The following is a 19,899-nucleotide window of genomic DNA, read 5'->3' on the forward strand; positions in this document are numbered from 1 at the left end:
GAAAAGCAGCTTCTGTCTACAGACCCTGGTTCGATTCCAGGCTGTATCACAACCAGCTGTGATTGGGAGTCCCATAGGGAAGCGCACAATTGTCCCAGCGTTGTCTGGGTTTAGGGTTTAGAACGTCATTGTATATAAGAAATTATTTTTAACTGACTTGCCTAGATAAAGGTCAAATCAAAACATGTAATTAAATAAATTGTCTTTGTTATAGGACTGTAATTTGTTGCAATGCTTTTTTGTCATTTTATTGGCAATGACATGTGACTTGGATCATTACCGTCATTGAGGGTCCTCCCAAATGTGAGTAAAATGATGTCCTCTGTTTAATGGGGTGATTGTAGTCTATTCGGGTGGGAGTGGCTACTATTTTGATAACAGGTGAAACAAAAACAACTGTATCGCCAACCCTTAGCTTCGTCCAGCAACTACGCTTTTGTATTAACATTTATTTGATCAATTCTGACTTTTACAGGTTAATATAAACGTAGTTTATAGCCTATCCTGGAAATGTGAGTCCTATCTATCCTCTCTGTTTGTTTTGGTACCCAGTGCCTGAAAAACAATGAACATGTGCTTTTAATGTATCATAATACATCTGCGATAGTCAGAAAGTCCAATTGAATGGAGAATGGGATATTGCGCTCACTTGTCAGTTAACTTGTGGACTGTTTAGTTCTATCCAACAAAGATGTGATAAACCCGAATCAGAACGTATATTGTGACGCAATAAGACGGTTTTATTATGCGTTCTGGTTTCATGTCTTTGCTCTTATTTTTTACATTGTCTGCCCAGATTTTGATATTTGCCTCTACGATCAACATCCTGCGAATTGTTCCAGCCTTGGATTTGCTGACGTTTAGGCTTCATCTGTTCATAGTCGAGCAGAACCAGCCAGCCCAATTGCCAACATGGCTGTAAATGTTTATTATGTATACATTTTTATTTTATGTATTCATCATTTCATACCCAAAGCCGCAGTCGAAAGGAGCTTCTCCGACTTCAAAAGATGTGCAGACGAGGAATGCAGTGGTAAGTACTTGGCGCTAAACTCAAGCGAACTTTCAGGATGCTTCCATCTTTCCATAGCTAGCTAGCTTGACCGGCGTTGTCATTTCAAAGGGATAAACTCGGCTAACCTAGCGCAATTGTCGTTAACGTTAGTTGTAAATACTGTAATGGAACAGTTAGGGAGCAGGTCTCGAACCCTCGACCTTCTAGCCCGAAGTCCGGCGCGCTATCGACTGTCCCGCAAAAGCATGCTCGTGCGGCAGAGTCGATTTCCGCGCTTATAAACCCAGGGTCCGGCGCACAGTCGATAGCGCGTCGGACCTCGGGCTAGGAGTTCGAGGGTTCGAGACCTGCTCCCCACTGTTTCATTACATTGGTGTCAGAAGTGATCGGACCTTGCATCCACGACAGTGTGTGTGCTTGGCCGGTGAGCGCTTTCCTGTAAGACGTAGAGTCGCAAGCTAGCGCGAGGGCTCGTGCGGCAGAGTCGATTTCCGCGCTTATAAAACCAGGGTCGTTACACTACCAATGCATAATAACCTAAGCTTGCTTAGTTGTAGCCGAAGCGAAGTCTCGGCCTGTGTTGGCTACTGCCTGACTAGTTGCCAAATTCTGAAACTATATTAACTGTGTTTCTGTAGTAACTACGTTAGTAGCTTGCACAAGCTTTCGGCCTATATATTTTCTTGAACCCAAAGGCAAAGCCACACAAGGGCCCATAGCTAATCCAAACTTGTGAACGTTGACTAACTAACTACATGACAACTTGCCAATTGATCTGACAGTCTTCTTAGTTAACTAACTAGCTAGCTACACACAATAATAGAGATGTGAGCTTAATTGTAATCAACTACTATAGTTACTTACTAAACTGACCCTAACATTGTGTACGTTCGGCATTTAGCGGCGTGGGTTGTGGCCGGAACAATAGCCCAGTTTATGAATAAACCTGTGTTCTGACCTGCACACCTAGAGTCCGTCTCTTTTCCCTTTATGACCCAGCCGGGTCATTACAATATCATACTTCTGTGTTGGCTTAGGAAGCAAATTGCAAGATGGTGTATAGGCCTGGTTAGCTATAAAGTTAGCTATTGTTGACATAAAATACTGGCATGTCATTAACCCCTCTGCTTGCAAGTTCTTCTCTTTTTACATCTACCTTATCAAGACAAAAACAATATTATATTTACCCTTAATGCTTGGCTTTCCTTTTGGATACTCTGACTCTGTAAAAAGAGAAGCAGATAAAACAAGGCTTACTTTAGTGATGTGTAGGGTGGACGCTGAGGTAATGGGCTGGAATCTTTGGTATGCGTGAAACAACTGATCTTTGAATCATTCCTCTCCACAGTGCTCCTGTGCCGGGGCAAAGCTTTCAGCGATTTCACCGGACCAGACTGTCGGTTTCTGTCATTTAAAAAAGGAGAGACTATATATGTCTACTATAAACTCTCAGGCCAAAGGACAAATATATATGCAGGGAGTGTAAGTATGAGTTAATATTAAATTACAGTACCTGTCAAAAGTTTGGACACACCTACTCATTCAAGGGTTTTACTTCACTATTATTCTACAATGTAGAAAATAGTAAAGACATCAACACTTTGGAAAACACATGGAATCATGTAGCAACCAAAAAAGTGTTAAACAAATCAAATATATTTTAGATTCTTCAAAGTAGCCCCCCCTTGTCTTGATGACTGCTTTGCACAGACTTGGCATTCTGTCAACCAGCTTCATGAGGTAGTCACCTGGAATGCATTTCAATTAACAGGTGTGCCTTATTAAAATGTTATTTGTGGAATTTATTTCCTTCTTAATGCGTTTGAGCCAGTTGTGTTGTGACAAGGTTGGGGTGGTATACAGAAGATTTGGTAAAAGACCAAGTCCATATTATGGCAAGAACAGTGCAGTCGCAAAAACCATCAAGCGCTATGATGAAACTGGCTCTTATGAGGACTGCCACACGAAAGGAAGACCCAGCGCTACCTCTGCTGCGAGTTAACTGCACCTCATATTGAAGCCCAAGTAAATGCTTCACAGAGTTCAAGTAACAGACATAGCCCAACATCAACTGATCAGAGGAGACTGCATGAATCAGGCCTTCATTGTTGAATTGCTGCAAAGAAACCACTACTGAAGGACCCTAATAAGAAGAAGAGACTTGCTTGGGCCTAGACACACGAGCAATGGACATTAGACTGGTGGAAATCTGTCCTTTGGTCTGATGAGTACAAATTTGAGAGTTTTGGTTCCAACCTTCGTGTCTTTCTGAGATGCAGAGTAGGTGAACAAATTATCTCCGCATGGGTGGTTCCCACCGTGAAGCATGGAAGAGGTGTGGGGGTGCTTTGCTGGTGACACTGTCTGTGATTTATTTAGAATTCAAGGCTCACTTAACCGGCATTCTGCAGTGATATGCCATCCCATGTGGTTTGTGCTTAGTGGGACAATTATTTGTTTTTCAGCAGGACAATGACCCAACACACCTCCAGGCTGTGTAAGGGCTTTTTCACCACATTCACCCGACCTCAACCCAATTGAGATGGTTTGGGATGAATTGGACCACAGAGTGAAGGAAAAGCAGTCAACAAGAGCTCAACATATGTGGGAACTCCTTCAAGACTGTTGTAAAAGCATTCCTGTTTCAACAACACAACAAGCATTTTGCTACACCCGCAATTACATCTGCTAAACACGTGTATGTGACCAATAAAATTTGATTTGATTTGGGCTTCTTTGAAGAATATCAAATATATTTAGATATTTTTTTGTACACTTTTTAGGGTTTACTACATGATTCCATATGTGTTATTTCATAGTTTTGATGTCTTCACTATTATTCTACAATGTAGAAAATAAAGAAAAACCCTTGAATGAGTAGGTGTGTCCAAACTTTTTACTGGTACTGTATATGATAACATTGCAGTCTAGAAGGAATGTTGAAGCTTTTTCTGTTTTGTTAACATGTTTCATTCTCTGTTTTGTTTCCATTTCTTACAATGGGTTGGTAACCGTTTTGGTTACTTCAATAAGGACCAACTCGTAATCAATCACATATACACTGAAAAAGAATTGGACATTCCTGCTGAGGTAAGTCAATAAATAGATATAGGCCTAGTTCACTACTGCCAATGCATCATCGCTTAAAACATTGTCTGGAATGACTGAACTTCTTTCTGAAATAGGTAGTATGACTCAAACAATGTTTTCTTTTTCTTTTCAGGAAACCTACATTGTTTGCTTTGACACTGGACACGATAAGTTTGACAGTTATGACATTGATTCACTGTTAGGTTCCTCTTTATTGTTAATAGACAAGGAGGAATCAGTGCAAGTAACCACAGAGACTTTGTACCTTAACAAAAGTGCTGAGAGCACCACGGTGGAAGTGGATGAGCCTCCACCTGAAGTGACACTGTTAGAAAATGATGAGATTGATAGGGATGTACCTGAGGACACAGAAAGTCTATCTGAATTTGGGTCAGAGCAACCCAATAATTATACACAAACCGATGTTGTATCCAGTGATGTGTTGGATGTGGTCCAACACGACGAGGCTATTGACATAGAACCTGAGGTGCATGAGACTGAAAATGATGCTGAAAGCCACACGCCCTCACTTAAAGATAAAGTTTTGGATCCCCTTCCAAACAAAGAGGCGGAATACAGTAACAATGTGTTGAGGCTGACACTATTGCGACACCGCTGCAAGGAGGAGGATATGGAGCGCCTCCAAAAGATTCTAGGTCCTCAGAACCTCTTTAGGTTGGAGTTCATGTTTTTTGACCTGGAGCTGAAGGCTGCCCGGCTGTCCCAGACAAACGCCCGTGAGGACATTGAAAAGGTGCTGGAAGCCATTTTGGAAGCCTCTGAAACCCCAATCCTGGATGAGATTGAGAGGATGCTGGATGCCCATGAGAACGCTGTCCAGCAGCAGGATGCTGGTGAGTTTGTTGAGGAAGCTTCCATCTTGGAAGACTTCCAGGAATTGGTGTTCACCCTGCGTCAGAAGTACTCAACGGCCAGAAACAGTGCTCCCATGGTAGTGGGCAGTCAACTACACCCTGACACAGGTAATAATGCTTTTTTTTCAGTTTATGTTCAAGTCAGAGTATAGGAGGATTAAAACCTTTTGTTAAATAAATATTTGGAAAGTCTCATACATTGCTAATGACATGATAATAATGCCTGGAGATTTGGTTTGCAGAATAAGCTTTAAGAAATGCCCAAGAAGTACAACAAAGTAAATAGTAATCTGTTGACAGAACAAATACACTTCCTGACAATGCCAGTTAGATTGCAATGCATGAACATTTACTCACTGTTTGAACCTCTCTGAATGTTTCAAAAGATGGGAATATGTCTGAAAATACCTTGGACATTGGACTTAGCGTAGACATGGATCACCCTCCCTCAGGTAGGTGTTCATTATACTTCCCTACTTTTGAAATTGTGGTGAGATGTAAACTGTATGCATTAACCTAATTTGCTTGTGCTGTATTTCCAGGATCTCTGGAGTCACCTGCTGTCACTGATTTCCATGAAGATGAGCAGAGTGGTTCATCATTCGTATCAGTGCTAATTTTATCTGGTCGTCTCGTCACCCTGTTTTATGAGTATCTTGGAATATATGGTGTTATGGTAAGTTACTTCATGTATTTCTCTCTTGTGAATGGGCTTTCCTTCCTATTGTAATTGACTAATTGCCTGCATGTAGTGCTTAGGACTCAAGTATTCATACTTATTTTATTATTGCTGGGACAATGCATGTATTATTTTTATTTGGGGGGCGGCATTTGCCATGCTGACAGCGTTACCCAACCCTTCCCCTTTTTTCAACTGGTAGTTCCGTTAAATTAAACGTTCCAGAACGTAAAAACGTACTAAATGCAGCCCAGGTTCAGTGATCCTTTCCCATTTTTTTGTTGACTTGTTGTAGTGAAGTGTAGACTGAAGTTAAGTGTCCACAGCCGGTGTTTTGCTTATTGAGTGGGATATAAATGATACCCCCGCTCGTTTTACCAGGCTTTGTGCGTTTTGCTTAGAAAGTAATCACGTTCAGAACTCTAAAAGGAGGCTAGTAGACATGTTTTTGGCGAAGCAGAGCCAGCATTGGCAAGCTAACCTTCAAGCTTAGGTTATAGTAGCTAGAAAGATAGGTACATATTGTCCTCTCCTGGGTAAAGAGAACCACGATGAAGGATCCTCTCCAGTAGTCGACTGCGTTGATCAGTTGGTGAAATGAGGATTTTCGGGTTTACGCAAACGAGTTGCATTGCAGGTCACAAGCCAAACTAACTAGATAGCCAGCTCAACTGTCAAAGTAACGTACAGTAGCGATGGATTCGGAAGAAACAACCCCTTTACCCACTTTGCCCCTGATGACAGAATCTGATCAACTGTCTGTCTTGTACTGTCTAGTACTTCGATATGTAAGTAGTTGGCTACAATGTAGCTAGCTGGCTAGTCAAGTCTTAGGCCGCCACATGGCTGGCTGGCTAGCTACATTGAAACTGAATCTTGTTGGCAACTTCATTTGGCCTGTCCTCTTCCTCATTTAAAAAATGTCTCACTTTCCAGACTAGCAGTATCCGTTCTTCCTATATCTGGGTCTAAGATCGAGAGGTGCCTTCAAGTTGTTGAATTTTGCTTTGACAACTTCCCCTTACATAACTATCACTTGAGGTTACATACCATTAAAATCTACATGTGGCTCATGTCTAGTGATATGTTATGTAATCATCTGTTTTGTTTATTGGCCATTTTACAGGGTGACAGGCTACATGATGCAATCTTTTGCACTCTAAATCCACATAGGCCTAAGGCTTGTTAGTTAGATCCACTCTGTGGTGATTAATTTAGCCAATCCCTGAATTTCACTGAGCGACTGCGATGGAAGTTCTTAATTGTGCAAAGGTCACCATGGTTGGACAGTGGTAGGGCCCCAGTCCAATCCAATCCCCATTAATTACATAAGGTCAAGGCAAATCCTCTCTATTGATTTTGATCAACAACTAGGTTATAGGCTACGTCTATTTCTAAACCCACCTTGATTTGATCTGAAGATATGCCTCTGCATTGACTGAGAGGGTGCTCAGTGGGATAACCATTAGCCATGCTTGTAAACAGAACACTGGAATGCCTGATGGTTTAGTTCAATGTTTTTAACATCACTTATTTTCTTCTGTCATCTCAGCCCAGCTATTACCCAACTTATTTGCTAAGCCTGACATGTGCTATAGTAACACTGATTGGACCTGTCTCCCCAGATGGTCACCAGCCTGCCAGAGCACTGGAAGCCAGGTCCAGACTTCTACGGCGTGTCCTGTGAACCCGTGCTGGTCACTGCAGGTGCCGGGGTCATCGGCTTCCTCTTCTGGAGGAGCATTCTATCTGTAAGTCGTTGTTGCACAGTTACTGCTTTCATAATTTCATTATCTGATTGCTTTATGTTATTCTATGATGTATTGTATGCTACCGTTGAGGAGGCTGTTTGCTGCCACTTTTCTTTTCCTTCTCACAGGTCAAAAGCAAGTCATATCTAAGTAAGTTCATCTCTCTGGCTATTTAGGGTGCATAGTGAATCCTCATTCATATTGCTTACAGGCTGGTGTTCTTGTCATGTGTAAACCATGTCTGATTTCATACTCTTGTCATGGTTTTTATTCGCTACTGAAAAAGAAATGGTGGACAGGATGAAAAAGCTTGAACAAGAGAAGAAGGAGATACTCCAAAAGGTCGCTGAACTGCAGCAACAGGTAAGTTGCAGAGACTTTTCACTGACTAAGATCCAGACTTTTGAGTTCAATGTGAATTAAGGTACATAATGTTTTGACAGTATATTTCTACTGGGTTCCCCTCAGGGCGAAGAACTTAAAGAAAAGCAAAAGCTGTCTGAAAAATCTGCCACTTTATCTCTGGAAAAGATCCAGGAATTGGAGGTGAGTCTCTAAAAAATATTATCTTGATCACATGTCATTGTCATGCTGACAATTATTAGATTTTTTATAATTTTTTTCTTCTCCATAGTGTTTAAATTGACTACGCATTTTCTTTTTCTGTCCAATAGAATATTGTGCAAGAGATGGAGAGACAAAATGAGCGCCTGGACGAGGAAAATAACTTACACGCCATATCCTTTGACAAAGAGCGGGCCAATACTGCGAAACATGAAGATATGGTGAGTAGTATTGAGCGATTTAGCTGTAATCAAAATGTTTCAGAACAACCAATTCTCTGACGTCGGTTCAATTATTTGAATTCCATTAAGTTCGTTTATTATGTGAGCTCAATGTGCCGTTTCTCTAGAGAGAAATCAAATCAAGCACATACTTCGGGACGTTGTAGTTTTCACTAAACTATTCAACATAGTTTAGTGCAGAAAATGTGGTAATTGACTAAAATGACCACAATCCATTGCACCTACAGCTGCATGGACTTGCGCGGGCAAACAGAGAGAAAGGGACAGCCTGCAAATGAGAGACAGACACCCTAGAGAGCAGTTGCTTTCGTGATGTAGACAGCATAGGCATCTACTATTAGCCAGCTACTATCCTAAATAGGATGGCTCGTTGATGAGGACCGAGAAAGATGGTTGTCATTATGCTTATCATTATCTTTGCCCATAGATGTCCGAAATGGACAAAACCATTGAGAAGTTGAAGCGCAGCAAGAAGAAGACCCAGGATGCACTGTCGAAGGTATAGGTCATATAAGTGAACATGCCCAATGAAAATATGTCAAATATATTAACATTGCAACAATCAAATGTAAAGTGTTTATTTCCTTTTAATTATCCTTATCATTGAATCTGTAGTCTACCATTCTGATGGATGAAGCCAAGCTCCGCGAAGATGCCCGGAATGTCCAGGTCCAGGTTCTGGAGAAGGATATTGCCACCCTGAAGGAGGAGAACCTCTCGGTGAGTACCAATATGGAACAACGATTCACACTTTAAGCCTCATGACATTGTGTAGGACTCATTGGCCATGCAGGGCCTGCATTGCACCGTCCTGATGACCTAATTTCCTTGTTACAGCTGCACCATGCTGCCAAGTTGTGGGAGGAGAAGCACAGGGAGACAAGCGAGCAGATCAAAGTCTACCAGAAGTCCCAGAAAGACCTGGAGGATTCCCTCCTTCAGAAGGACCACAACGTTGAGTTTTTTTTTACACGTTACGATATTGTTACACACATCAATTCCTGTTCACACCTTCTCAAATGCACCCTGATGACAAAGAAACATGTCACCTGTATTATGTTCCAAAAAAATACTTCTTGACTGATTCCAGGGGAAAAGTGTAATGTATCAATTGGTGGTTCTCAATCTCTCTGGCAGGTTCTATCTGACCTGCTAGGAGACCTGGAGGCCTGCGATGACCTGAAAGGTGGAGTTGTTGCTAACGGGGTAGCCTCTAACGGTAAGTCACCTGACACGGTGTCCTATTCAGAGGAGGCTGGTGGGAGGAGCTATAGGAGGACGGGCTCCTTGTAATGGCTGGAATGGAACCAAATACATGTAAGCAGTGTGCTTGACTCCGTTCCATTTATGCCTTTATAGTGAGCCAGTCCTTCTATAGCTCCTCCCACCAGCCTTCTCTGATTAGGATACTGTCATGTGATTTGGTCTTATGTAGCAAAATTTGAAATTGTGTTTTTTTACATTGGATTAAAGTAGAGACTCGGAGCATCAAAATGGTATATCATACACTACAGTTGAGGAACAATGGGAAAGTAATTCTGCTTTGAAAGTTGATAAACTTGTAACCCATACTGGAGAGCTCTTCTTTGTCTATACCCATTCAGCATTGTTCACACATATTGTTAGCTAGCTAACAATATGCTTTATTTTGCAATGAGAAAACGACTCTCTGACAAAATTAGAAACTTATATCTGAAAATGGTTTCCCTTAGTTTGAAGATGTATTCAGGAGACAGGTGTTTTATACAACAGCCTTCTATGTGTTCTATTTTCGACTGCCTCTGCATATTTGCAATCAAACCACAGAATTTTCTCCATCTCCTTAGCTATCATACTCTGCTTCCACCGGACAGTCCACTGATTTCAAAACTTGGGTCTCCTAAAAGTGGAGAGCATCTTTCAAAAAAGCTGCGTTAGAAAGGGTTACTTACACATACTGAGAAGCTCATGTTATAGACAGAAGCTGGCTACATGGCAGACCAATCCGAACTCGTTTCATGGCGCGTCCAGCTCATCCATTATCTCAGCCAATCATGGCTAGAGGGAAGGTTCCTCACTTTTTCCGTGGCTAAACTAACTCTGCTCATAGTTGACCATTTTTATTCGTATTTACGGATGGCATACAAGTTTGTTATTAAGGCACATGGAAGTTCACGTACCAGAAGGCATTTTGCCCCCAAAAACACATTTTGATAGTTATTCATTCAAATGCCTCTCCTGTGAAGTATTGACGCGCGACATACGCCTACTTTCCTGAAACGTGTCACTGTGTTTACAATTATTTGTTTCAGACAAGCAGACCATCATCCAAAACCGCCATAAGCAAATGATGGATGTCTCTCGGGTAAGACTGAGTTCTTTCTTGAACGGACCCAGATTTCTGTGTACCTGAAGGCAGGTAAAACTTGTGCTCAGAACCAAGAAGTGTGTCAACTCTTCCACTAACTGTTGGAAGAACTTTCCACAGGTCCAGACCACTCTGTCTGTTGTGGAGGAAGAGCGCGATCGCTTCATGACCAAGCTGCTGAGCGAAGAGAAGTCCAGGAAAGAGCTGGAAGGTATGTCCCAGCAACTAGAATTTGATATGCATCACTGCCTTTTCTCTCTCAACACTATCAACTTGTTTTCACCACAGAGCAATTTCAGAAGCTGGAGCATGACATCTTGTTGGTGAAAAGTGACAAGAACCACCTGGAGAACCAGTACAAGACCCTGCAGCAGAAGAATGACATCATGACAGAGATGTACCAGCAGAAGGAGAACGCTTTGCAGCAGTAAGTGGAATCAGAAGCAGTGCAGTTCATGTGTTAATACCATAGTAGGGTTTGTTCTCCATGGTTCCACAGCATGTAAAAAACATTTTTCCTTGTCTTTTACTGTATTCTTTTACTGTGAGGTTTGAGGTTTTCAAATGGTCTTTAAATAGTTTGATTTAATTTGTGTCGCCTTACAGGAAGCTGACCAAGGAGGAGTTTGAGCGCCCCAACAAGGAAGACCGGCTGACGGAGATGGACGGCAAGGCCCTAGAGGAGGAGGTCAAGGTGTGTAGGCAGCGCGTTAAGGAGATCCAGGACGAGCTGAGATGGACCGAGAAGTTCTACAAAGCTCAGATCATTGAGCAGGAGCAGAAATCTCACGAGAACTGGGTTTGTACAATATTACTTTATTAGTCCATTTGTTAAAGAAACAACAAATGTCTCATATCTCAACCCCCATTGATGGCACATACATTAGGATCAGGACATTTTTTTTGAAGTCTTCTGTTTGGCCAGTCATTTGTAAGGTGAATTTTGTCCAAAACAGGAGATTTTAAATGTCTCTTCTTTCTCTCTAGGTGATTGCACGCGCCGCAGAGCGAGCTCTGTTCGACGAGAAGAAGGAAACAACTAACATTCGTAACTTGTGAGTGCAACACTAATACAACAGACTCAATTGGGCTATACCAAAGCAGGGCTCACCTATTGCTCACTCAAAATGGAGACAGGCAGATCCTTTCATTTGTTTTGTTTTTTGGTCAATCTCACATTTACTTTTTGAATTAGTCATAATAGTAAAGTAAAAAGAGGCACATTGTGAACCAAAGGTTGCACTGCCAAGTCGAAGGGCCACAAATGCAAGTGTTTTGGTCACAGTTTTGCAATGCAGTAAGCTGTATTAGTCTAGATTTGGAGGTACAGTATTGAGAATCTAAATGCCTGTTCTCTTTTTCACCCTAGACTGACTGACATGTCCAGCAAGCTGAATGAGCTCTGTAGGCCTCTGTTCAAGCCCACCCCTGGGATGGCTCCCATGCCTCTCCGACGAGGTAAGAACCAATCCTCAGTTCACGTTATTTAGTACTGGCACGTCTGGGGTGCATTCAGTAAGGCAAAATCGTCAGAACATAACTTGCAGGTAGAAATGAAATGAATAGGGCTGATATGACTCTATTCTTGAGGACAGAGAATCATATTTCTATCTGAACGTTCTGTAACGGTCCTGACCATTTCTATTGTCTTGTCGGTTGGATATCATCTGTGACTGCGTTTCAAATTAGATCTTGGACTTTTTGACTGTCTGATACCTCATCTGCTGTTTGACGTCCACCCTCTGAAATGCATGTTTTCCTGGGGTTTTGATTTGAATTCCTTGTAGCTGGTCCAATGTGGAGAGACTGAGAGTGGTATTTGGCTGAGTGTTTTGTTGTTAAATGGTTTTGCTAAACAGGTGATTCGTACAGGCCCTGTAAGAAGTTCACGGGTGCCCCCCCCCTCCCCTGTGGGGCGAAGGAACAAGCCCTACCGTGAGTCTCCTGAACCCACGCTCCGGACAGCCTTGGCCCTGATTGGCTAAGCAGTACCATCCCTCAGCCAATGAACCATCCCCCCCTTGTTCACCCTTGTATGCCCTGACTCCCCGCTTCTTTTTCACCTCTCCCTTTTCCCTGTCTTTACCTCTGCTGTGGTGTTTCAATAATTTCCCTTATTTTTCTTCCTACTGCTCTCATCCTGCTCCTAGTTGGTACCCATTTGACCGTTTCCTCTTCCTAATGTTTGTCTTCTAATTACGTCCTCTCTGATTTTCGAAGACATTCTTTCCTGTCTCTTTCACTGCCATTTTTTCTCCCTCTACTGCCATATCCATCTTTCTCACCTGTGTTTGCGTGTCCAGACGATCCAGAATGTTCCCATGCCTTCGTTTGCTTTCACAATTTGGAATAACCGCTCTTGCATCCCTCTTGCTCTTTCAGTACTATGGTGGTGTTTTTGTTGTGTTCAGCTGTTGTGAGATCATATGTGTGTGGCAACTCGTTAGGTTACTAAAGCTTCAGCCTTTGCTTTCCCTTGTGGGATTACTGCATTCCATACATTTGTATATATATATATTTAAAATATACACTACCGTTCAAAAGTTTGGAGTCACTTAGAAATGTCCTTGTTTTTGAAAGAAAAGCATTTATTTTTCAAATTGATCAGAAATACAGTGTATACATTAATGTGTAAATGACTATTGTAGCTGGAAACGGCTTTTATTTTTTACATGTTATTTTTTAAATGGAATATCTACATGGGCGTACAGAGGCCCATTATCAGCAACCATCACTCCTGTGTTCCAATGGCACGTTGTGTTAGCTAATCCAAGTGTATAATTTTAAAAGGCTAATTGATCTTTAGAAAACCCTTTTTGCAAGTATGTTAGCACAGTTGAAAACTGTCCTGATTTAAAGAAGCAATAAAATTGGGCTCCTTTTAGACTAGTTGAGTATCTGGAGTATCAGCATTTGTGGGTTTGATTACAGGCTCAAAATGGCCAGAAACAAAGCACTTTCTTCTGAATCTCGTCAGTCTATTCTTGTTCTGAGAAATGAAGGCTATTCCTTGTGAGAAATTGTCAAGACACTGAATATCTCGCACAACGCTGTGTACTACTCTCTTCACAAAACAGCGCAAACTGGCTCTAACCAGAATAGAAAGAGGAGTGGGAGGCCCCGGTTCACAACTGAGCAAGAGGACAAGTACATTAGTGTCTAGTTTGAGAAACAGACGCCTCACACGTTGAGGAACTGGCAACTTCATTAAATAGTACCCGCAAAACACCAGTCTCAACGTCAACAGTGAAGAGGCGACTCCGGGATGCTGGCCTTTCAGAAGAAAAGTCTTTGTTTCTGGCCATTTTGAGCCTGTAATCGAACCACGCAGCCGTTATACTGCTCAGAAAGGAGACACGTTCTGTCTCCTAGAGATGAACGTAATCCTAACCGACTTGCCAAAACTATAGTTTGTAAACAAGAAATTTGTGGAGTGGTTGAAAAACGAGTTTTAATGACTCCAACCTAACTGTATGTAAACTTCCGACTTCAACTGTATATACACATACACACAGTACCAGTCAGAAGTTTGGACACACCTACTCATTCTAGGGTTTTTCTTTATTTTTACTATTTTCTACATTGTAGAATCATAGTGAAGACATCAAAACTATGAAACAACACATATTGAATCATGTAATAACCAAAAGTGTTAAAAAATCTAAATATATTTGAGATTCTTTAAAGTAGCCTCCCTTTGACTTGATGACAGCTTTGCACACTCTTGGCATTCTCTCAACCAGCTTCACCTGAAATGCTTTTCCAACAGTCTTGAAGGAGTTCCCACATGCTGTGCTCTTGTTTGCTGCTTTTCCTACACTCTGGGGTCCAACTCATCCCAAACCATCTCAATTGGGTTGAGGTCGGGTGATTGTGGAGGCCAGGCCATCTGATGCAGCACTCATCACTCTCCTTGGTCAAATAACCCTCACACAGCCTGGATGTGTGTTGGGTCATTGTCCTGTTGAAAAACAAATTATAGTCCCACTAAGCGCAAACCAGATGGGATGGCGTATCACTGCAGAATGCTGTGGTAGCCATGCTGGTTAAGTGTCCCTTGAATTCTAAATAAATCACAGTGTCACCAGCAAAGCACCTTCACACCACACCCCCTCCATGCTCCACGGTGGGAACCACACATATGGAGATCATTCGTTCACCTACTCTGCGTCTCAGAAAGCCACGAAGGTTGGAACCAAAACTCTCAAACTTGTACTCTTCAGACCAAAGGACAGATTTCCATCAGTCTCATCTCCATTGCTCTTGTTTATTGGCCCAAGCAAGTCTCTTCTTATGGGGGTCCTTTTAGTAGTGGTTTCTTTGCAGCAATTCAACCATGAAGGCCTGATTCACGTGGTCTCCTCTGAACAGTTGATGTTGAGATGTGTCTGTTACTTGAACTTTGAAGCATTTATTTGGGCTGGTAACTCTAATGAACTTATCCTCTGCAGCAGAGGTAACTCTTGGTCGTTCCTGTGGCGTTTCATATGAGAGCCAGTTTTATCATAGCGCTTGATGGTTTTTGTGACTGCACTTAAAGAAACTTTAAAAGTTCTTGAAATTTTCCAGATTGACTGATCTTCATGTCTTAAAAGTAACGGACTGTCGTTTCTTTTTGCTTCTTTGAGCTGTTCTTGCCATAATATGGACTTAGCCCTATTTGGTAAAATATCATCTTCTTTATACCACCCCTACCTTGTCACAACACAACTGATTGGCTCAAACGCATTAAGAAGCAAAGAAATTCCACAAATGTAACTATTAACAAGGCACACCAGTTAATTGAAATGCATTCCAGGTGACTACCTCATGAAGCTGGTTGAGAGAATGCCAAAAGTGTGCAAAGCTGTCATCAAGGCAAAGGGTGGCTTCTTTGAAGAATCTCAAATATTCTGATACTGGTACTTCTAGTTCTGGAAGTATAATATCCTACCATGACATGACCAAACATTTTCCTCAGACTGCAAATAGACCAGACTTTGCTATAAATAGATGGTAGCATGAACCAGTAACGTGGTCTAGAGTCAGGTGCCTAATGACAACCAGGAGAGCCAAGGTTAGCATTCTAGAAGATTTGAGAATATTGCAGTGTTTTACGTTGATGTATCACCGTGTATTTATTGTCCAACAGGACCACGACCTCACTCTGACCCTCACGGCCGCCATTACTCTCCGTACCACAAACACCCAGTGGCTGCTAGACCTGGTAGGGATTGTATTTTTTGTCAATGAGGGTTGATGTGGTATTATTCCCTAATCGAGCCCTTATCCTATATCTCCTCTAATCATTCTTCCCTTTGTTCCTCCACAGACACCATGGCCCCACGTACATCCTCACCAAGCAATCTGGGCAGCTCGGTAAGTTTCAGTCAATTTGAGACAATGTGCATCTCTCCCCCCGTTCCTCCATCATGTGGGTGTGTTTGCACTAAACAGACCGCTCCACTAGAGTCACAGGCTGAGGCCCAGGCCTCCACAGAGAACCCAGAGGCAGTGAGTATTATGTTCGAGGCAGCGGTGGCAGGGATGCGGATGTGTGTGTGAGCATGCTTACCCCAGCTGTGGATCAGTGGCTGGAGTGGCAGTCAGCTGGGTAGTGGCGTCACAGGGTTGTCAGACTTAACATTGCTGGCTGGATTCTGACATGCGTGGTTGCTTGTTTTAAGGCGCTTACTGACGGCTGCGGTAAACTGAACATTTCTGCCTACCGTGTGTAGATGCCAGCGGTCCCGGTTGTTGTCAGCTCGGCGGTTGTGATTAAAACGTTGGTTGGTTGGTTGGTTGGTTGGCGAGAAGAACTCTGCTCATTGGTCAACCATGCATATTTTGAAGCCTTGAGCGTAGAGCCAGCGCCGCCGCTCACTGGAGTGAGTACCACGAATGGCGCCACTTGCGAAACTGCTTGCGTTTTGCCGCCCTACTCCCATTGAAGTCTGAAGACCTTTGCCGCTTCCCGTGGCCCGTCTGTAAGCTCCTTTTATATTTTCCCTATATTACAACACCCTCCCTCTGACCCCCATTGAATGAATTGGTGACACTGTTCTACAAAGCCATAACTTCAGCACAACTACATGATGGATATCTCAAATGTGTTATCATTTAAAGCTGTGTGTGTTTGAGGTTAATGCTTTGTGGAAACGGTCCTGATTCTGAATCAGTGTGTGGAACTTGGTCGTGTGATTCTTGTGGGACTGTGTAACTTGACTTATTATTGTGGGATATTGTTGTCTTTCTCACCAGTGCATAATTGTTTGTTTTGTTCTAACCTAACGAAACTGTTTGAATCAGATGAAAGGGTCTCTCATTGTTGGTGCCAGCAGCAGGGCTACAAGCACAATGGACCTATTGCTATTCTTTGTTTTAATATTTTTTTGTGTTCCTCCAGAACTCTCGACCTCAGGGTCCTGGCTCCCTGCTGGTCTCTCCCATCAGCTCCCCCCTCGACTCAAGCCTCAGACCAGTCATCAGCCATCCCTCCGGACTCTGCCACCGTCCTCTTCCCGGACCCCACCACATCCCTCCTCCCCCACCCTTCATGCCTCCCGTGTACCGACCAGACAACGGACACTCAGGCATGATGCCTCCTGGACCCCCACCGCCTAACGGACACCTGCCTAGTCCCACGATACCACCCGGACATCGGCCTCCACCTCCTGGTGCTTACGGTCCCTCTTCCCCACACAACCGGTACCTTCCTCCACCTTCTCACTATGGACCGGTGCCGCCTCCATTCGGTAGGTGGTGAATTCTGTCCGCCAGCTTTTATCTCAAGTTGAGTCTTTGCTATTAGTATTTCAGTTGTGGTTAGCAATGCTATTATGTTGGTACTACAGTGTTATATTTGTATGTTCATTTTTCCTTCTACCCTCCTATGGCCCGACCCATAGGACCCCCACATACCTACGTGCACTATGGACCACTTGATCACTCCATCCCACTCCGACACCTGCCCCCTGGGGTGGCCCCATTCCCTCATGTCGGCCCCAAAGACTTCCCTGTGCAGCCACAGGTCCCACATGGCCATGACTCTTCAGTGGGCCCCCAGCCCGGCGCTGGCCCCCAGGGCCAGGGGCAAGACTACAGCTCCCAGCAGGCAACAGCTGCCCCCCAGGACTCAGTCAGCTCTGCCATGGCAGAGCCTTAGACACCTACCAACCGTTAACGACCTGGCTACATTTAATCAACCACGATTCATCTCTTTATTTTTTCCTTTTTGTTTTTAATAGGCTGAAAATAAATATCATATGATATACTTGCAAACAACAGAAGTATCTAAAAAGTTAGTGTTCCTATTAAAGCATCAGAAAATCAATGTCTTATGTTTCGTGTCTGAAATGTAATAATGACTGGAAGAGGAGTAGAACTGAGGCTTGTTACTCTGCAAGTCCTATTGTGCAATAACATTTCTATTGAATGACTGAGGATTTTACGTTTTTGAAAGGGTATTATGTTGATTTTGTATTAATTTCACAATGTTATCATGGTTTCCTGTGGAAATTATTCAAAATAAATGGACCCCAAGCTTTTGGTTTGCTTGATCGATCATTTCAGAAGTACCATATTATCTTAACTCTTCCCCAAACTCTCTTCAGAATGAACTGAAAAGGAAAGTTGTGTAAGTTGAAAGTCAAAGATGTATTTGCTGTTCTTAGGATATTTTATTAATAAAACTGGTAAAAGGTACTGCAGTTGTCTATTGTTCATATGAAGCATATGACAACTTTTGTGATCCATTTTAGTTTGAAAGGAAATGTCTGACAGTGCATTTTGTTTTGTATGGGTAGCTGTATTACATGTGAAAAGCCAGTAATCACCCACTAACTGAACACCTGTCATATGACCTTCACATTTGTTTCTTTTTTTGTTCTTATGTTACATCAGGGATGCATCACATGTATCTATTTATTTTCAATAAAAAGAAAATAACAAAAAAATGTTGCACTTGACTAAAGACTATTTGCATTAAATGTATATCATTGCATGCTTTGGTTAGAAATGTTTTACTCTCTGTAGGTCCCAGAACGTTTCTTTGTAGCCACCGACAATATTTAGCGCTACCAAAACACTTGAGTGATTATTGGCATATCTGTAATGTTATGATGTACACTGTTATCGAGGCTGTCAAATGACTGTGTAGTGGGGCTCTGCTCTGCCTGTCACCAACATACTGTACACTGAAAGTGGTGCTGAGTGAATGACACAGGGAAAAGTAAGGGCATACAAGGGATTGATGAGTCTTATGCTATAGTCCAGGATTTCCCAAACTCAGTCCTTTTGCCCTAGCACTACAGTTGATTCTATTAATCAACTCATCAAGTTTAGATTATTTGAATCAGCTGTGTTGTGCGAGGGCAAAAACCAAAATGTGCACCGGGGGGGCACGACCGAGTTTGCGAAACCCTGCTCTAGTAACAGTAACAGTGCAGGTAGACTGAACAGGGTTTGTCATCACGTTTTTCACATTGTTCCAGGTCTGAATTGAGATTGTACATTTCTACAGTATGTGACACCATAAATGGACTTACTGAAGGTTAATCATGATGACTAAGTGGATTTTCTATCAACACCCAACACTTGAATTTGCTCTTTGTATATGCTAACAATAACTGCTACAGTAATACCCATCTGTTTATTCCTGATTTAAGTGGGTAATTCTGGTAATTACTATGGGCACTCCTGCAAAGCCTTCACTAGTCTTACGCGGCAGTGGCTATGTTAGTGAGAATCAAATATGTGATTCATTATGACTAACTGATCTACGAATAATGAGTCGTTTATTTTATGATGCAAGGTCATTTGTATATCAGTCAGCAGTCACCTGCAATGTCAAACAAGCCCAGTGAAAATTTGACATGTTAGGTTTCGCTCCTTTAGTAAGTGTAAAGAAGGACCACTATTCAAACAGCATTTTGTTTATTAAAAATGAAAGCAGTGTAAATTGTCAAGCGGACTGGATATCAGTAAGGCGAATAAGCGAGCCAGGTGTCTGCTGATTAGCGCTCTGATTGATGACTGATTGGGGAATGATGATGGTCACCTGTGATGTACGGGGAGAAGGAGAGAAAAGGGAACGAGGAGGGGGGGGGGGAAACCCCACCTCTTTAAGGAATACCTAGGATAGGATAAAGTAATCCTTCTAACCCCCCCCCCTTAAAAGAGTTAGATGCACTATTGTAAAGTGGTTGTTCCACTGGATATCATAAGGTGAATGCACCAATTTGTAAGTCGCTCTGGATAAGAGCGTCTGCTAAATGACTTAAATGTAAAATGTAAAAATGTAATAGTTTGTAAACAAGAAATTTGTGGAGTGGTTGAAAAACTAGTTTTAATGACTCC

At 42.4% G+C, this 19,899-nt stretch overlaps 2 protein-coding genes across 6 annotated transcripts in view; one reads left to right on the forward strand and one right to left on the reverse strand.

Moving 5' to 3' along the window:
• The window catches only part of LOC139567167 (cation channel sperm-associated auxiliary subunit beta-like), a 55,222-nt gene extending 52,797 nt beyond the window's left edge, over positions 1-2,425 (reverse strand). For 3 of the 5 annotated variants that reach the window (XM_071388660.1, XM_071388656.1, XM_071388659.1), the window contains exon 1: positions 2,273-2,425. The gene's annotated coding sequence lies outside the window, so the exon portion shown is untranslated. Of the gene's footprint in view, positions 1-970; positions 1,343-2,202 lie in introns of those variants that run through there. The other 2 variants (XM_071388657.1, XM_071388658.1) reach the window with 2 other exon arrangements.
• Positions 490-18,497, forward strand: LOC139567169 (transport and Golgi organization protein 1 homolog). The gene is made up of 27 exons (XM_071388664.1): positions 490-512; positions 977-1,033; positions 2,364-2,497; positions 4,049-4,105; positions 4,239-5,088; positions 5,367-5,432; positions 5,523-5,656; positions 7,285-7,410; positions 7,539-7,560; positions 7,697-7,773; positions 7,879-7,956; positions 8,085-8,195; positions 8,644-8,715; positions 8,832-8,936; positions 9,054-9,170; positions 9,354-9,435; positions 10,508-10,560; positions 10,684-10,774; positions 10,852-10,990; positions 11,170-11,362; positions 11,551-11,618; positions 11,933-12,021; positions 12,436-12,498; positions 15,695-15,769; positions 15,875-15,921; positions 16,949-17,297; positions 17,451-18,497. The coding sequence occupies exons 5-27, from the start codon at positions 4,737-4,739 to the stop codon at positions 17,705-17,707; spliced, it is 2,766 nt and encodes a 921-aa protein (XP_071244765.1). The 5' UTR covers positions 490-512; positions 977-1,033; positions 2,364-2,497; positions 4,049-4,105; positions 4,239-4,736; the 3' UTR covers positions 17,708-18,497.
• Positions 18,498-19,899: the final 1,402 nt, after the last annotated feature.

Source organism: Salvelinus alpinus, unplaced genomic scaffold (genome assembly GCF_045679555.1).
Source record: "Salvelinus alpinus unplaced genomic scaffold, SLU_Salpinus.1 scaffold_61, whole genome shotgun sequence".
NCBI lineage: Eukaryota > Metazoa > Chordata > Actinopteri > Salmoniformes > Salmonidae > Salvelinus > Salvelinus alpinus.